General features: G+C 46.5%; 1 protein-coding gene across 1 annotated transcript in view; it reads left to right on the top strand.

The window, feature by feature from the left end:
• Card11 (caspase recruitment domain family, member 11) overlaps nt 1-18,073 on the top strand; it is a 127,598-nt gene that overhangs the window by 69,801 nt on the left and 39,724 nt on the right. Inside the window, exons 2-3 of the mRNA NM_175362.2 lie at nt 2,938-3,075; nt 17,386-17,598. Coding sequence (NP_780571.2) covers nt 3,069-3,075; nt 17,386-17,598 — 220 coding nt within the window. The 5' untranslated portion in view covers nt 2,938-3,068. The remainder of the gene's footprint in view (nt 1-2,937; nt 3,076-17,385; nt 17,599-18,073) is intronic.

Genomic DNA, 18,073 nt, shown 5'->3' with positions numbered 1-18,073 from the left:
GTGTTCTCTCTCTGGGATTTGTGTTCATCATTAGACCTTTGGCACGGACCTCACTTGTATTTTATTTTTAAGTTCTGTCTTGAATGTTCTGTCTGTATGTATGCATGCCTGCATGCCAGATGAGGACATCAGATACCACTACAGACATTTGTGAGCTACCACATGGTTGCTGGGAATTGAACTCAGGACCTCCAGAAGAGCAGTCAGTGCTCTTAATCAACTGAGCCATCTCTCCAGCCCTGACTTTGTTTTTCTTGTCTTCCTGCTTCAACTTTTTCTGAGACAGAGCCCTCACTAGGTAGCCCAGGCTGGTCTGTAATTCATGGTCCTCCTCTGTCTCAATCTGTCTGGGTCTGGGATTACAAACCTGCACTAAGGAAGCCTGGTTAAATAACTGTTTGTTTTTAAGTTTTTCTCTTACCTTTGTTCCATTTTTACAGATTACTCTTTCAAGTTTGCCTCTTGGGCTCTGTCTAATGTAGAGATTTTATGCAAACCATCCTTGGCGCTCTCTCTATTTATGCTTAAGTGGGAGGCAACAAAATACAGTGTGTATCAATGTTGCCTGTGATCTGACAGTCTTCCCTGTGGAGCAACTCAAATCTGGAAGCTTGATTTAAGTGTGCCCTGAGCTTATATAAGAACCCGGTCTTTCCAAGGAATTCTGTGCACATACTTTCTAGTGATAACCCTTTTAAAAACTTGACCCTTTTGCAACCAGAGAATCAGCTGAGTATCAGCTGAGTGAAATCAAAGAGATCTGGATCCACATACTGATGTGACAAGCTTTTATTTTTGTGTCACTAAGGTGGTCAAGGTGACAGTGTACCACCACTCCCCGAGTAGTTCAGTTGCTTTTCTCATTGCTGTGGACCAAACCCCTGACCAGAGGTGTGTCAAGGAAGGACTGGTTTCCTTTGGCTCAACGTTCAGGTGGCACAGTTCATTGAGGCAAGGAAGTTGTGATGGTGGCAAGTTCCTGAACACGATAACAGGAGGCTGCGTGCTCAAATCTCTGCAGCTCAGGACAGGGGAGAGGAGAATTCACATTGAGTTCTGCTATTCCTCTTTTGTTTAGTCCATGACCCCAGACCATGAGACAGTGTCTTCCCCCCCCCCCAGCTAATCATCCCTGGTCTGGCCTCTCAGACATGCCCAGAGGTGTACCTCACTAAAGTTCTGTGTCCTTCTCAACCCAGGCCACTGTCCGTTGAAATTACCCATCCCAGACACTGACATGGAAAGAGAAGTCTATCAGTATTAGGGATAGGAATTTTCATCATGCGTATGCCTGGAAGTCAATATCGAAAGCAATCAAGAAATCAATTTATCAAAACCAAGTCCTACAGTGTTCCCTACCTTGGGACCAGGTTCTGTGGTCAGACTTCTAAGTCTGAGCTCAAACTTCTAAGACCAAAACAAAAACTCCCAGCCTCCCTGTTGGCAACCCCTGTGCCTCAGTTTACCCAACTGACATTGATAAGGCAGAAAGGGAAAAAAAAAAGAAAGAAAAGCAAGGAAGGGAGATTGTGCAAACCCACAAACCTGTTTTCCCTCTTTTACAACTAAAACGTCTCTTGTAACTAGAAATCAATCATTGAAAAACTTCTTCTCCTGATCCTAAAAGAACTACGTGTTCTCTAAAGAAAAGGTGCATGTGGGATGGGAACCTGTGTCTGCGCTCCAGCACCCATGGAAGCAGCTGCGTGCAGTGGTGTGTACTTCAGCCCCTGGAACTTCACAGGGCGACCTCGCTAAAACAGTGAGACTCGGGCCACTAAGATAGCCAGTTCCTGAGAAGCAGTACTTGTGGTTGGCCTCTGCCTCTGCACATGTGGGCACATACATCCAAGCACACACAAGCAGGCACATACAAAAAACAATGTGTGTGGAAGAGTGCCGATCCCTTTGCTCACTGGCCTGTGGCTTCCTCATTTCCCAGGGGACATGATCTGATCCCGGGTCACCTCCTCCCTCATCATTTGCCACAGCCCAGGCCAGCCACCTATCTATTCCTGTCCTAGCTGCACAGCAGGGAGCCCACAGAGGGACCAAGAAGACACTGTCAAGAGACTCGTGGCCCTGCCACATTCCAAAGCCAGAGACCTCTGACAGCTCATCCCAAGTTGCCAGACACTGGCAGGAACAGCTTGAGACAGCCGAGGAGAACCCATGTCACCGGTGATTAATGCTCAAGGCTCAAACTAAGCAAGTTCCTGATTACACCGCAATGCCCCGTGGTCCTTGTCACTTGAAAGAAGAAAGGACACAGGGCAGTAGCCCAAGGCCCCAGGGGTTCTAGGAACCTATCAGAGCAGGTCCATCCCTTCCGCCTTCGCTGACTTTGAGTCCCACCCTTCCCTCTCCTGGAATTGTTTTCCCAGAAGGAAAGCTGAGCTTGCGCCTAACCCCAAAACCCCACAGCCACCGTTGGGCTCCCACCTAGACTGTGTCCGGGATTAGCAATGCCCATGTCAGTCACCATGAGGAACACCACCCTTGGGAAATTAAAGAGTGTATGCGCCAAGGCAGGTTCCTTACCAAGTCCACAGCCGCTGTAGGCCAAAGACATAATTCATAGAAAAAGGAAGCCTGATGGGTCAGACAGAGACTCACTGCTCAGGACCTAATGAGTTTGTACCTGAGAGGAACTTCTCCATTCTGAAGGGTGCTTGAATATCTACCACACAGGTCACAAAGGACCCAAGGCCTAACACCTGCCCATCTCTCCCTCCCCATAGGTCTCAGTATGTGTGGTCAATGGCTTCCTAGAGCTAACATCCTACCGTTCATGGTGCGCTGCACCGAACACTGTCCCCCAGAGAGATGCACCTCGGGGTTCATTTCCCAGCAGAGAACCTGTTTGATTCTTTGAATGTTTTCCTTTCTCTCCTGCCTCTACCTCTTGCTCCAACTTGACAATCTTTCCTTTTTCAGATTCTGCCCAGATCCACTCCAGATCCAACATCAGCCTGGCTCGAAAGAGGACAGCGGGCAGCCAGAAAGTGTGACCGTCACATCCGGATAACAGTTCCACGGCTCTTGTGTATAGAGTGCCAACCGACCGTATGCCAGGTACTGTCCTATCTCTTGACTGAAAGGCTAAGATGTGGGGTAGTCGCTTTCCTGTTGCTGAGATAAAATGCCTGGCGAGATCGTTCTGAGTAACGCAGGGTTTATTTGGACTCTTGGTTGGCAAACACCACATTACATCACGGCAGCTGCAGTCAGGAAGCAGAAAGAGATGACTGCCAGTCCTCAGCTCAGTCTCCCATCCCTCCCTTCAGCCCAAGGTGACACTCACTATTAGCGTGGGTCTTCCCTCCTTAATCAATCCCATTAGATAACCTCTCACAGGTATTCCCAGAGGTGTGTCTCCTAGGTGATTCTAGAGTCTGTCAAGCTTACAGTTAATATTAGCCATCCCACAGAGGTGCTCTAAGACGTCATATAAGAGAGAATGGAAGCTGGAGTCTCGGGACAACTAAAGGAAAGTGCAGTTTGCCTGGCATAAGGTTATGACAAGACTGTGGGGTTGACAAGAAGTGATCTATGGAAGCCTTTAGAGGTCAAAAAACAAAGATTTATTTGTGTGTGTGTGTGTGTGTGTGTGTGTGTGTGTGTGCGTGTGTGTGTGTGTATGTACTATATGGGTTTTTTTTTGTTGTTACTGTTCATTGTTGCTGTTGTTGTTTGGTTTGGGTTGGTTTTTTGAGACAGTTTCTCTGTGTATCACTGGATGTCCTGGAACTCAGTCTATAGACCAGGCTAGCCTCAAACTTAGAGGTCCACCTGCCTCTGCCTCCCCAGTGCTGGGATTAAAGGCATGTGCCACCATTGCCTGGCTATATGTGTGTTTTGATATGGGGATGTGCACGTGTGTGTGTGTGTGTGTGTGTGTGTGTGTGTGTGTGTCACTGCATATGTGTGCACATGCATGTAACCTCAGCTATTGGTCCTCAGTCACTCCCACCTCTTCTGTGAGATGCCATTCTCTCTGGCCTGGAACTTCACCCCTTAGCCTAGGCTTAAGCTTGCAGGGACCCTCCTGCCTCTGCCTCCAACAAAAGGATTACATGGTATATTTTTTTATGTGGATTCTGGGGATCTCCACTCAGGTTTTCATGTTTGAAAGGCAAGCACTTTACTGACTGAGCCATCTCCCCAGTTCCCAAGATATATTTTAAGGACAGTGTCTTGCTGTGCAGCCCAGGCTAGCGTCACACTTGAGCTTCTCCCGTCTCAGCCTCCCAAGTGCTAAGATGACAAGTGTGACACCAAGCCTGGCTACAAGCAGTATTTGAATGTTTATTATACCAGTGAGAAAACTGACATGATAGTGTGTCCCTTGTGTTATGTGATGTGTTACATGTGAAAGTAAGAGGCTGGTGACAGGCCGTGGTGGCACGTGCTAATCCAGCACTTGGGAGACAGAGGCAGGTGGATCTCTGAGTTCAAGGTTTGCCGGGTCTACAGGGTGAATTCCAGGACAGCCAGGGTTACACACAGAAGCCCCATCTCAAAAAAGGAAGAGAGAGGGTAAAGGGGGGGGGGGGAGAGACAAACACAGAGAGACAGAGAGACAAAGACAGACAGAGACAGAGAGACAGAGAGAGACTGGTGGGAGCCGGCAGCTGTGACGAGGTTGTGTGAGAGTAATACTCTTCCTAGGATTTACCTCCTTGGTAAAACATAAGAAGTACTCATCCCACGGGGGCTCAGTGGGGAGGCTTGGACCTTGTGTCTGCCTCTTTACACGGAGAGCACTGTGGTCCAGGGTGAGACTCAACAGAGCCAGGACTCAAACAGGTTAGACACAAACCCTTCATCCCCGCAGGCTGTGAAAATCAAGAGTCTCCGAGTGTCAGAGGGAGATGTGAAGGCAGCTTGCATTCAGAGAAACCTGACATACACCACCGGGTGGTCCCAAGTGAAGAGGACGGGTCAGACCAGGTTGCAGTGCTTAGAGGGAAACTAAACTTGAAATTGAGTCCATGATGTTTGATGCTTTTGGACTGACTATGCTACCTTGACTGTGAACTATTTTGGGCACTAAAAACTGACTCATAATGTGCATAGTAGACAAAACAAACATGTATACACTTTTCATGTCACCAACTGTGCTCTGGAGCTACATCAGTGATGGATCCTGGATAGCCTTCCCAGATCACATATGTCTGCCTCTTCTCCTCAGGAGGAGCTGACATTGCTTTTTTCCTATTTGGGAGAGGGGGGGGGCAGGTAATTGAGGATGAAACATGTGACCTCATACATGTTACAGTACTGTAGGTACTCCACCACTGAGCCACGCCCCAGCCCCTCACTAGGGGATTCTAGGCAGGGGCTCTACCACTGAGCCACGCCCCCAGCCTCTCCCTGGGGAATTCTAGGCAGGGGCTCTACCACTGAGCCACGCCCCCTGCCCCTCACTGGGGGATTCTAGGCAGGGGCTCTACCACTGAGCCACGCCCCCAACCTCTCCCTGGGGGATTCTAGGCAGGGGCTCTACCACTGAGCCACGCCCCTTGCCCCTCACTGGGGGATTCTAGGCAGGGGTTCTACCACTGAGCCACGCCCAGCCCCTCCCTGGGGGATTCTAGGCAGGGGCTCTACCACTGAGCCACTCCACAGCCCCTCACTAGGGGATTCTAGGCAGGTGCTCTACCACTGAGCCACGCCCCCAGCCTCTCCCTGGGGGATTCTAGGCAGGGGCTCCACCACTGAGCCACGCCCTCAAACCCTTTTAAATTTCTTATTTTGAAGTAGGATTTCTCTAAGTTCCCAGGCTCACACTGATCTAATTGGATAGCCCAAGCAGGCCTTTTACCGGTGGTTTTTCTGCCTCAAATTTCTGAATATCTGGGATCTCAGACATGAACCTCCAGGCTCAGTTTAAATGAAGTGATTTCAATGAAGGTTCAGACATGATGCCTGGCACACTGAGCCACTTCCGTAGATTTTGTGATTCCCCTCCTGTGGACCTCACCATACTACTGTGGCATGGTCCTGTGGCTTCTTGTGTCAGCAACTGACTCTCACTGTGGAACTCTCAGTCCCTCCAGTGAGAGGTGCCATTCCATGTTACATAGGGTGCTCAAGATTCATCAGTTCCCATGACACCACAGGCCTGTGACAACCTTGTCTCTGAAGCTGGGGGTCTCCATCATGTCTGCTTAAGGGCGAAGGTTTTACCACAGTCGTTTCTGGCATTGCTTACCACCCTGCCATGCCCAGGGCACCTCAGGTAGCGTCTCTGCGGCACTAAGCACCCTGTGCTGTGTCCCTGAAGGGCCGGAAGCCGTGCTTTCTAGACTCTTCTACTCAGCCCCCAAGATGTATGCTCTCAGCCCCTGGCTTGCCACTCAGCTGAGAGGGTCTTCACACAGAGTCACACATTTGCAGTTCAGGGATTTGGGCTATACATCACAGAGGCTCAGGGCAGCAAGGCACCCACCATCTTAGAGATGAATGGGCCCAGAGCAGGGAGGGTGGGATGCGACTTCAGGGTGATGAAGTCAGTGTCCTGGTTTCATCTTTTTTTGCTGTAATTTTTGTCAGTACCCTGACAAAAGGCAACTTACAGTAGAAAAGGTTTGTTTTAGCTAGTTCCAGGTTACAGTCCGCCATTGTGGGGAAGTCAAGGCAGGAACCAGAGGCAGCTAATTACGTCATGTTTACAGTCAAGACACAGAACAGTGAGTGCTGAATCTTAGTACTCAGCTCATTTTCTCTATTCATATACAGTCCAGGGCCTCACCCAAGGAGTGGTATGGTCCACTTTAATCAGTCCAGTCAAGAAAACATTCCCTCATGGTGTGTTTACAGGCCAACCTGACCTAGACAGTTCTTCCTTAAGACTGGGCTGGAGAGATGGCTCAGCCATTAAGAGCACTGATGCCTGCTCTTCCAGAGAACCCGAGTTTGATTCCCAGCAACCACACACTGGCTCACAACCATCTGTAATGTGATCTGATGCCCTCTTATGGTGTGTCTGAAGACAGCTACAGTGTACTCACATACATAAAATAAATCTATAATTGAAAAAAAATAAAAAGATTCTCTTTCCAGGTGACTCTAAAGTTGTATTGACAGCTAAAACCAACCATCACAGAACCTAAGTGCAGGGAAGGGTGGAGAGGCTGGCCAGGTTTCTGCTAGATAGAAGCAAAATGTTCTAGCGTTCAACCACACTGTAGAGAACTGCTCTGTGAGGCTCCGAAGGTCAAAAGAGTGTCTTGGGAGATGTCTCAGCAACTAAATCACTTGGTGCATAACCATGACGACCTGAATATAAATGTTAGATAGGCATGGTTGCCCGTTTGTAATCCCAGTACTTAGAACACAGAGACAAGGGATCCCAGGGTCAAGCTGGGCAAGCTTTGGGTTCAGAATATGGATATATATAATATATAACATATATAATATGATATGTGATATATTATATATGACATTAATATATTGTTTATGGTATAATAAATATAATATATAATGTGCAGTATATATTCTATATTACGTAATATATAATAATATATAATATAAATGTATATATGGTAGGGAGCAGTACAGGAAGGCACCTGATATTGACGGACTTATACATACACATTCCTGTACATACATGTACAAATATATGCAAACACACATACACTCTCTTTAGAAACACAAACTCATACATAAACACAAAATCAAATTTAAAAGTTTGTGGTGTGAAGATGTTGTCTATGAAACAACACATCACATGTGACTAAATCCTTGTTTGCTGTCCACTTCAATGCAGTTTTGGCTCATCACAGCAAGCAGATATATTTACTCAAGCCTGCAGTTGTATAGAACAAACTCCCATTAAATCAGTAAGTCAGTTTAATAAGGAGGCAAGGGAAGACCTCCAGCAAGTACCAGACACTGCCCACAATGACCAGAAATCAGGCTTGCCTGAGGCTCAGAGGGAAAGGAACTGAGTCATACATCAGGAGAGGTGACCCCAGGCCCCACGTCTCATAGTACCTCATGTCTCCCTAAAGCCTCATTGCACTGACCGTCCTCTGCTCACTCACCCCTTCTCTATCCCAGAAGCTGTAACATCCCTGTGCTTCTGCCTCCTCATGGTCCAGCTGGAGGCTGCACAATTACTCCAGTGCCATCTTCTGGTCTGGTTCTCTACGCACAAACACATACACACATGCACACATACACACACACATGCATATATACACACATGCACAGTTACACACACAGCCTCCCCTTGGCCACATATATACAAAGCTCAGTGCCTGGAAACTGGTGGGTGACATCCTACTTAAGCCAAAGGCTGACCAGGAGGGTCTATTTGGCATTAACATGGTGTCAGGGCAGTGGCTGTCAGAGAAGATGTGGTTGGGAGCAGACACTAAAGAATCAACCTCCCGTGGCTTTGTTAACTTATCACAGATATGGAGAAAATGAAGGGCACATTTATGAATGATAAATGGGTTGCAAGGGAAACCGCATAGGAAGATGGTTGCATTGGTGAAAACACAGCACCCTAGAAAATGTGGGGTGCAGCCAAAGCAGAGCTCTGAGGAAGAATCATAGCTCTGAAAGCATGCACTTGAAGGGAAGAAAATCCCAAGAAATTATGAAGACAGGGGCTGAGGTGAATAGATCTGAGATAGGCATGGAGCAGAGAAAGCCAGAGAAACCAGGAGTCAGGACTTGGACTCTGTGTGTGTGTGTGTGTGTGTGTGTGTGTGTGTGTGTCACACAAGTGTTTTCTGGTGCATGTGTAAGACAACTTCAGTTATCCCCAGGGATGCCATCTGCCTTCTTTGAGACACTGATTCCTCTCACTGAACCTGGAACTCATACTTCGACCCTAGAGATCTTCCTGTCTCCACCTACCCAGCACTGGGATTATAGTCACACCTTTGATTTTTAGTAAGTTCTGAGACTCAAACTTAGGACCTCATGCTTGTGCAACAAACACTTTACCCACTAAGCCATCCCATCAGCCCTTGGAATGACTCTCTTGATGTCCCTTTACCTACACTGATGAGGAAAAAAACAAAGATGGCTCAGATCCCTAGAATCACAAATACAGAGTTAAGAAAGGATGGTGGTCGGAACCATAAGCAACTATCACCAATAAACAGGACAATGTTAGGGAGAAAAATTCCTGTAATGATACAGACAACCAAAACTAGCTCAAAAGAAGAGAAAAGAAAAGACCAGACCATATAAACCGACCCATACATAGCAAGTAAAAACAGTGATCCCATCAAAACGCCAACGGGTCTGGGGAGATGGCTCTGTCTGCACAGTGCTTGGCATACCCGTATGAGGAGGATCTGAGTCTCACACCCAGAAGCCATGGTTTTGAAAAAACCTGGTGCAGTGTGGTGACACACTCCTGTAACCACAGAACTGATAGGTAGACAGGGCAACCTCTCATGCTTTCTGTCCAGCCATCTTAGCTCAATCAGAAAATTCTGAGCTGCCGGGCGGTCGTGGCACACACCTTTAATCCCAGCACTTGGGAGACAGAGGCAGGCGGATTTCTGAGTTCAAGGCCAGCCTGGTCTACATAGTGAGTTCCAGGATAGCCAGGGCTACACAGAGAAACCCTGTCTCAAAAAGACAAAAAAAAAAAAAAAAAAGTTCTGAGCCAGTAAGAGACCCTGTCTCAAAATAAGGTGGATGACACCTGAGGAACACCACCTAAGGCTGACCTATGGCTTCTACATACACAAACACACATGCACAAACACACACATGTGATCTCAACACACAGGGAGAAGCATGTGATCAAATGCCTCTAGTTGTAAGCTGACTAAGCAAGAGAAATTTTAACATCAATTCTCCAAAACCTCTTCCAAAAAGTCGAATAGGGAAGAATATCTCCCAGGTCATTCCTATCAGGCTGGAGTGACACTGGACTCAGAACCACACATTACAATTAAAGAAAACCACGGATGAATGACTCTTATAAATACAGATGCAAAATCCATTTTATCTTACACCAAGAAAATTGAGTCAAGTTTTGTGTGTGTGTGTGTGTGTGTGTGTGTGTGTGTGTGTGTGTGTGTATAAATTGGTTTCATCCTTGGGGTGGAAGGTTTAATTAGCATCTAAAAATCAGTTCATGGAACACACCACGTTGATAGAATCTTAAAAGCCACATGATCATCTCAATAGATGCAGGAAAGTCTGATTTAACAAAATCAGAACTGATGAGCCATTCATGACAGAAGTGGTCAGCAAGCCAGGAATGTGAGGGAACTTCCTGGGCCTAATATATGTTACCTATTAGAGGGAGAGGGAAAGAGATAGAGGTAGGCACACAGGCAGGCAGACAGACAGACAGACAAAATCATGTTTAGTGGTAAAGACTGGGGATTTTTCCCCTAAGATTGTTCCTGAACAAAGAAAGAGTGTGCATTCTCTCTACTTCTGCACACTAAAGAGCTATGCAGAGCAATTAGGTATAAAGGAGAAAGAAATGACAAAAGAGCTGGTGAGGAAAAGCCCAGTGGTAGAGTGCCAAGTCCAGAACCTCCACAGCAGCTAAGTATTTGCATAGAATCCCCCAGGGAGGGGCTGGGGGCGTGGCTCAGTGGTGGAGCCCCTGCCTAGAATCCCCCAGTGAGGGTCTGGGATGTGGCTTAGTGGCAGAGTTTTTACATAGAAAGATCAAGGCCCTGGGTTCCATTAGCACCACAAAACCATATCCATTAGCTCGCACACACGCGCGCGCGCGCACACACACACACACACACACACACAAATGTATCCAGATTGAAAAGACAGAAGAAATAAAAGTCTCTGAGCTGACATGATCTTACACATAAGACCCCCCCCACTAAGGAACTATTGAAACTAATAAATAATTTCAAATTACAAGGCTTCCCAAAGGCCAGAATCTCTCACCCAAGATGTACCACTCTAAGGACCATGTCTTTACACACAGACCTCTGAGTAGCAGTCTACACCCACACTGGAACATTCCCTGCAAACTGTGAAACATTACTAAATAAAATTAAGGATTTAAAAATCAACACATGAAAATCAATTGTGTATTTGTACACCATCCATGAACATTCCTCAAGTGAATATAAAGAAGTAAAGCCCATTTATAATCATTGAAATAACAAAAACCATGTAGGAATAAATTTATCAGAAGAAATGCAAGATTTACTTGCTGTATTCGTGAGCTTCCTGACGTTGTAATGAAATTCCCTGATACTTGATGCTTAGGAGGTTAAAAACAGGTCATACTCTCCAGAGTCCAAGATCGGGGGACGCTCTGGTTTTGGCCGCTGGTGAGGACAGCACATCTTGGTGAAAGAGAATGTCAGGATAGGAGGACAGAGAGAGAGAAAGAGGGGGAGAGGAGAGGCCAGGGAAGGAGGGAGAGGTTTTGTTCATATTCCCTTTATATCCTATGTCCCTAGTGACAGACCTTTGGGTGTCATTTGACACTCAACCTGTGGCGCACACACACTAAACCATTGCTGAAATATTCTAGGACATAGATACAAAGAAAGGCATGCATGTCTGTGGATCAGGTGACTCCCTCTCATTGGACAGCACCAGCCCTCAGTTGCTCTTCGTGTTGGGTGGGTTCACTGTCAGAATAATAGCTGGCTTTTCTTTGCAGAGATGTCAGGAGAGGGCCTGGAGAGATGTCAATTCCCATCACACAGGTAAAAAGCCAGGCACCGCGGGGCACATCTACAACAACAGCACTAGGGAGGCAGAGGCAGGAGGATCCCTGGAGCTCACTGGCCAAACAGTCTAGCCAAATTGATGAGCTCTGGTTTTGCTGAGAGATGCTGTTTTTAAAAAAAATAGAAAGGTATTGAGAAAGACACCAAACATCAGCTTTTGGCTCCACATGCACACAACATAAACATCCAAAGAAACTAAGTAATGAGTCCTAAAAATGTAAGGGATATCTTATCAGATACCAAAGCTATCTTCAAAAAACATAAAAAGGTTGGAGAACTCCTACTTCCCAATGTCAAAACCTACTACAACTCTGTATGAGCCTAGACAGTGTAGTTCTGGCATGAAAGTGTAAATCAATGCAATGGTGTCGATAACTCAGGAACAAACAAACACTGGCACTAGCCAGCTGATGTGCAGAGTACCAAGGTCATTCAGTTAGAGATTATTTTTCTTCACCAAATCATACTTTGACAACTGGATAGTTACACATTTTTAAATGCAGTTGAGGGGAGTGACTTCTCTTGCAGAGAGTCCAGGTTTGGTTCCCAGCTGCTCACAACCCATTATTAGTCTAGTTCTAGGAGACTGATGCCCTCTTCTGACTTCTATGGGCACCTGAACTCATGTGCAAACTCAAATACAGTCATACACACATAGGCAAAATTAGAGCTTTCATCTTGAAGATGAAGGATTGGGAGGGGAGGAGAAGGGAGAATAAGAAGGAGGAGGAGGAAGAAGAAGGGAGAGGAGAAAAAGGAAGAGGAGGAAGAAGGAGGAGAAGGAGGAAGAATGGGAGGAAGGAGGAGGAAGGAGGAGGAGAAGGAGGAGGAGAAGGAAGAGGAGGAAGGAGGAGGAGAAGGAGGAAGAAGGAGAAGAAGGAGCAGAAGGAGGAGGAAGGAGGAGGAGGAGGAAGGAGAAGGAGGAGGAAGAGGAGGAGAATGCCCTTGTGCCTTATGGCTTGACAATGAAATGTCCCCATTGCCTCATGGGTTTAAACACTTGGGTGCAGCTGGTGGTGCTGTTTAGGAAGGAGCTATAGAACAGTGCAGCCTTGATGGAGGAAGTGGGTAACTGGAAGTGAGTTTCAAGGCTTTATAGTCTGGCCTCACTTCCTGTTTATTCTTTGCTTCCTGACTGTGAATGGGATGTGACCAGCTGGTCCCTGTTCCTGCCACCATGACTTCCCCCACCATGAGGCAGTGATCCCCTCCAACTGTGAGCCAGAACAAATCCTTTCTCCCTTAAGTTCATTTTGTCCGGGTATTTTATCATGGCAGCAGAATCAGATACCGACATCACACCACAAACATAATTTAATGAAATGAATCATAAGCTTTGATTTAAAAGCTTAAACAAAACTGTAACAAGAAAAATGTAAGTCTTCGTTGCTTTTCCTTTAAACTGGTGTTTCTCAACCTGTGGGTCACGACCCCTTTGAGATTAGGGTCACATATCAGGTATCTTGCATATCAGGTATTTACACCATAATCCACAAAATAGCAAAATTACACTTAAGAAGTAACAATGAACTAATTTTATGGTTGGGGGGTCACCACAACATAAAGAACCATATTAAAGGATCACAGCATTAGGAAAGTTGAGACCCACTGTGTTAAACAACGGGTGTTTTATGAATGCTGGGTGGAAACAGTCAAAAAATTGGATGACATCTAAATTTAAAAGTTATGGGCCAGAGAGATGGCTCAGCAGGTAAAGGCAGGTGCCACCATACCTGTCTACCTGAGGTCAATCTCAGGGACCCACATAGTGGAAAAAGACCAGCTCTCCCAAGTTGTCCTCTGACCTCCTCGTGTGTGCTCTGGCACACGCTCATCCACGTACACACATACACACATGCACACGAATGGAACTTTACAAAAGAATTAAGAGTGTGTGCAGCAAGCCTTGTCTATAGACAGTTGCAAGGAGATCTGATGACAGTCTTGCATGCAGGATTCCTGAGGAAGCCCTGCAAGTGGCTGAAGGCTCTGAGCAGATGCTCCTCTACACAAGCAGCCAATGCGCATATGAACAGGCACTCTGCACCATTAGTCATTAGGAAAATGCAAAGCAAAACCACAGCGAGATGCCATTTCACAAGCAGGGATCAGCTACCACAGAGAAAACAGGAGAGCTGGCGTTGGCCAGAGAATGTGGAGAGGTCAGGGAGGCATCAGGGTCCTGAGGCATCACTTGCACCAATGGGAAACTGTATCCCTTGCTTTGCAATACACTGTGGAGGTCCTCAAAATGTAGCATCCGCCTTCCAGGGTCTGAGGAGATGCCTCAGAGGGTAAGAGTACTTGCTGTGAGACCAATGTTTTCACATTCCCGAGTTCACATTTTCATCGTGCCATGCAAATAGAATGCCAAGCATGGCTGTGCTGTGGAGTAAGGGACAACAAGGTCACTGGGGCTGGCCCACCACCAGCCTACCTCCAGGGTCAGTGAGAGACCCTGTCTCAAAGCAATAGAGAGAGGAGTGATAGGATGGGACCCCAAACATCCTCCTCTGGCCTCCACGTGTGTGCAAGGGTGTGTATACCCACACACGCTCACATACGTCTCACACACATGCCCCCCCAACACACACACACAATATTTTCCATCCAGCTTCCAATTTCCAGTTCTCTGTATCTACTCAGGGAATAAAAAGCACATATCCCCACAGAATCCCAGTCATCGTGTCTGGGGCATCACTGTCCATCAAATGACTTAAGAAGGCAGAATGAGCTCAATAATCCATCAGTGCATGAAGAACTAAACTGTGAAACCAACAAAAGGAGCAATCATTTGACAATGAGGGTGTGTCCACCTGCATGGGGGTGCACCTGTGTGTATAGGACAAGTCTGAGTGTGTGTCCACCTGTGTTGGGGTATACCTGTGTGTATAGAACAAGTCTAAGAGTGTGTCCACATGCATGGGAGTATACCTGTGTGTATAGGACAAGTCTGAGCGTGTGTCCACCTGTGAAGAGGTGCACCTGTGTGTATAGGACAAGTCTGAATGTGTGTCCACCTGTGTGGGTGTACCTGGTTTTATAGGGCAAAACTGCTGCCATTTTTTTTTCAGATACTGCACACCTTGAGTTTTTTGAGACAAGGTCTCTCACTGGTCTGAAACACACTAAGCAGTCAAGGCTGTCTGTCCAGTGAGCCTCAAGGATCGACTGTCTTTGCCTCCTAAGAGCTGGGATTGTGAGTGTGAACCACTGTGCCCAGGTTTTTATGTGGGTTCTGAAGGTCAAATTCAGAGGCTCCTTGACTCCCCAGTTTTGATGGACAAGTGTTTGGAGGACGTGCCAGTGTAGAATAACCAAGCCACAGAATGCTGGAAGTCATGGCAAGTTTGTGTGTGTTGATAGTTTGGATTATCACTGAACGCAGTGTAGCATCACCTGGGAAGAGTGTTGCTGAAGATTATGTAGATCAGCCTGGCCTGTGGGTGTGTCTAAAGGCAAAGTGTTTCAGTTACATTGTTTCAGAAAAAGCCATTCCCCGGGCTTAGGCTTTGAACTGCCTTAGAGTAGAGAAAGTGAGCTGAGCCCTCTAATACACACTTTCATTTCTCTCTGCTTCTGACTGTGGGTGTGTGATATAATCAGCCGCTCCAACACCCTGCCTTGTCTTCCCCGCAATGATGGACTGTGAGCTGGAATCGGGAGTTAGCGTAAACCCTTTATCCCCTAAGTTGTTGTCTTGTCGGGGCGTTTTATCACAATCACGGAAACAAAACAGGGAAGCCACGGAAACAGGAAGTACATTAGTTGTTGCCAGGAGCTGGTAGGTGTTGGGGGGAAATGGATGGCTAGGTTTCCTTTTGAAATAATGAACACGTTTTCAATTGAGTGTGGTGACAGGCACACAGTTTGCAAACCATTGAACTGTACACATTAAAAAGATGAATCACATGGCATATGAATTCTAGCCCAATAAAGAAAACTGTTTTGAAAGGAAGGGATGAGGAGGAGGGGGAGCCAGGGGGGAAGAAAGAGGGGGAGGGAGGGCAGATTGATACTTGCTTCAAAATGATCAAACTTTGATAACAGTATGGGGGGGGGGCGAAGCTCTTCACAAAAGGTTACATGGTTCGAATCTGTGCATAGGGAAAATAACAGACAGAAAGCAGATGTGTGGATGCAGGCGGGACACTCCGGAGATCTAGTGACTGCTAATGGGGCTGGGAAGATGGTTCCATGGAGAGTAGTTGCTGTACAGTGGAAGGACCTGAGCTTGAATTCCACCTCTCATATAAAAAGCCGGGGGCTATGACCACGCCTATAACCCCAGTGCATAGGGACAGAGACAGGGGGATGCCTAGGTTTGATGGATGTCAGCCTAATTCCAGGTTCAATGAGAGATGCTGTCTTGAAGGAGTAAAACAGAGATGATCAAGATGACTGATGCTCTCTGCCTTCCATTTGTGCACACAGGTGCATATGTCTACATACCTGCATGTGTGCATACCCTGTACACACACACACACACACACACACACACACACCCCTGAATAACCAGCTGTCCATGTATTTTCTTCAAAAGAGTAACCACTCATAGGTATGAGATTTCTTTTAGGCAAGACAGAAGTACTTAAAATTATTGGGCCGTTATAAATGATAATGATAAATGAACAACATAGTATTGTTTAAAGATTGTTGAGGCTGGAGACACGGCTCAGCAGCTAGGCTCTTGCAGAGGACCCAGGTTCAGTCTGAGCACCAAAATCGGCAGCTCACAACTATATAGAATTACAATTTCAGAAGGTCTGATGCCCTCTTGTGTTCTTCATGAGCACTTGCACATGCAAGAAGTACATAAACGCATACATGGAGACCTGCATAAATAATAAACAATCCCTTAAGTCATTGAACTAAAATGAACAAGTTTATAGTGTTCAAGTTGTATTATTTTTAAACTACATTTTTAATGTAGGGGCTGGAGAGATGGCTCAGCGGCTAAGAGCATTGACTGTTCTTCCAGAGGTCGGGAGTTCAAATCCCAGCAACCACATGGTGGCTCACAACCATCTGTAATGAGATCTGACACCCTCTTCTGGTGTGTCTGAAGACAGCTACAGTATACTTACATATAACAATAAATAAATCTTTGGGTCGGAGTAAGCGGGGCCGGAGCAAGCAGAGGTCCTAAGTTAAATTCCCAGCAACCACGTGATGGCTCACAACCATCTGTATAGCTGCAGTATCCTCATTAAATAAATAAATCTTTTATGCACCCACCTAAATAAACCTCAAAGAAAATGCAGAGGGGAAAAAAGCAATATGGAAGGAGATACAGACAGTATAGTATCATTTGTGCAGAATTTGAAAGCAAACGGTATTATATAAATATTGTTTGGAGAAAGATATATTCTTAGTAAGATAATACCTGCATAGAAAGAGCATATACCCCAATGACAGGACTTTCCATCTCTCCCTATAAATTGTCCTTTAAAAACATTACAGCTCATCTTTCTATTGTTTGGTGTTTAGTGTGTAAGAAAATTTATACTTGTATTTATGTCTCCATCCCCTTCTCCCTTGGATAAGAGGCAATCTGTCCTATGCACTTTTCTGTGCTATACGTTTATTTTTTTCAGCGGTATTTGCCAGCGATCACTCCCGAGCGTTTATAACGTTGTTTCATAGAGGCTTTTTTATTAACCTTGTTGGGGTTTATGCCTCGCAGGAGGAGGGCCAGCTATGGATGACTACATGGAGACGCTGAAGGATGAAGAGGAGGCCCTATGGGATAACGTGGAATGCAACCGGCACATGCTGAGCCGTTACATCAACCCCGCCAAGCTCACCCCCTACCTGCGCCAGTGCAAGGTCATCGATGAGCAAGATGAAGACGAGGTGCTCAATGCGCCCATGCTGCCGTCCAAGATCAACCGTGCAGGTAGTGGAGGGAAGGGAAGTGTGTGAACCACACATGCTCAGTCAAGGGCATGCCTCTGATTGGCTCGATCTCCCTCCGGAAGAGGGCTTTTATTCTGGGGTCCACAGATGTGTTGCTTGCCTTTCCCGAATGAGGCTTGGACGGACATCTACACCCTCCACCCACATCTCAAGGAGCCAACGAGTTGCTTATCAGGGTGCGTGAGGAGTTACCTAAGAATGTATGGTGTTCCTCACGAGAACAGAGTTGAAGAGTTCCTTAAAGGAGCATGCATAGGAGACTCATACGAGTGTGGGTGAGAGGTTCCATACAGTATGTGTGAAGGTCTCCTCGAAGGAGCCTGGATAACGGGGCCCTCGCCGGAGCCTGGGTGAACGGTCCCTCACAGGAGCATAGGTGATTCTGACAGCTTCAGCACAAAAACTCCAACCCAATATGGGTGACAGACTCTCAAAAGATGCACCCCTGGAGCTCC

The sequence above is a fragment of the Mus musculus genome, chromosome 5 (assembly GCF_000001635.26).
Source record: "Mus musculus strain C57BL/6J chromosome 5, GRCm38.p6 C57BL/6J".
NCBI classification, from domain to species: Eukaryota; Metazoa; Chordata; class Mammalia; order Rodentia; family Muridae; genus Mus; species Mus musculus.
Note: the sequence above shows the minus strand (reverse complement) of the source record. Positions and strands in the feature narration are given on the sequence as shown.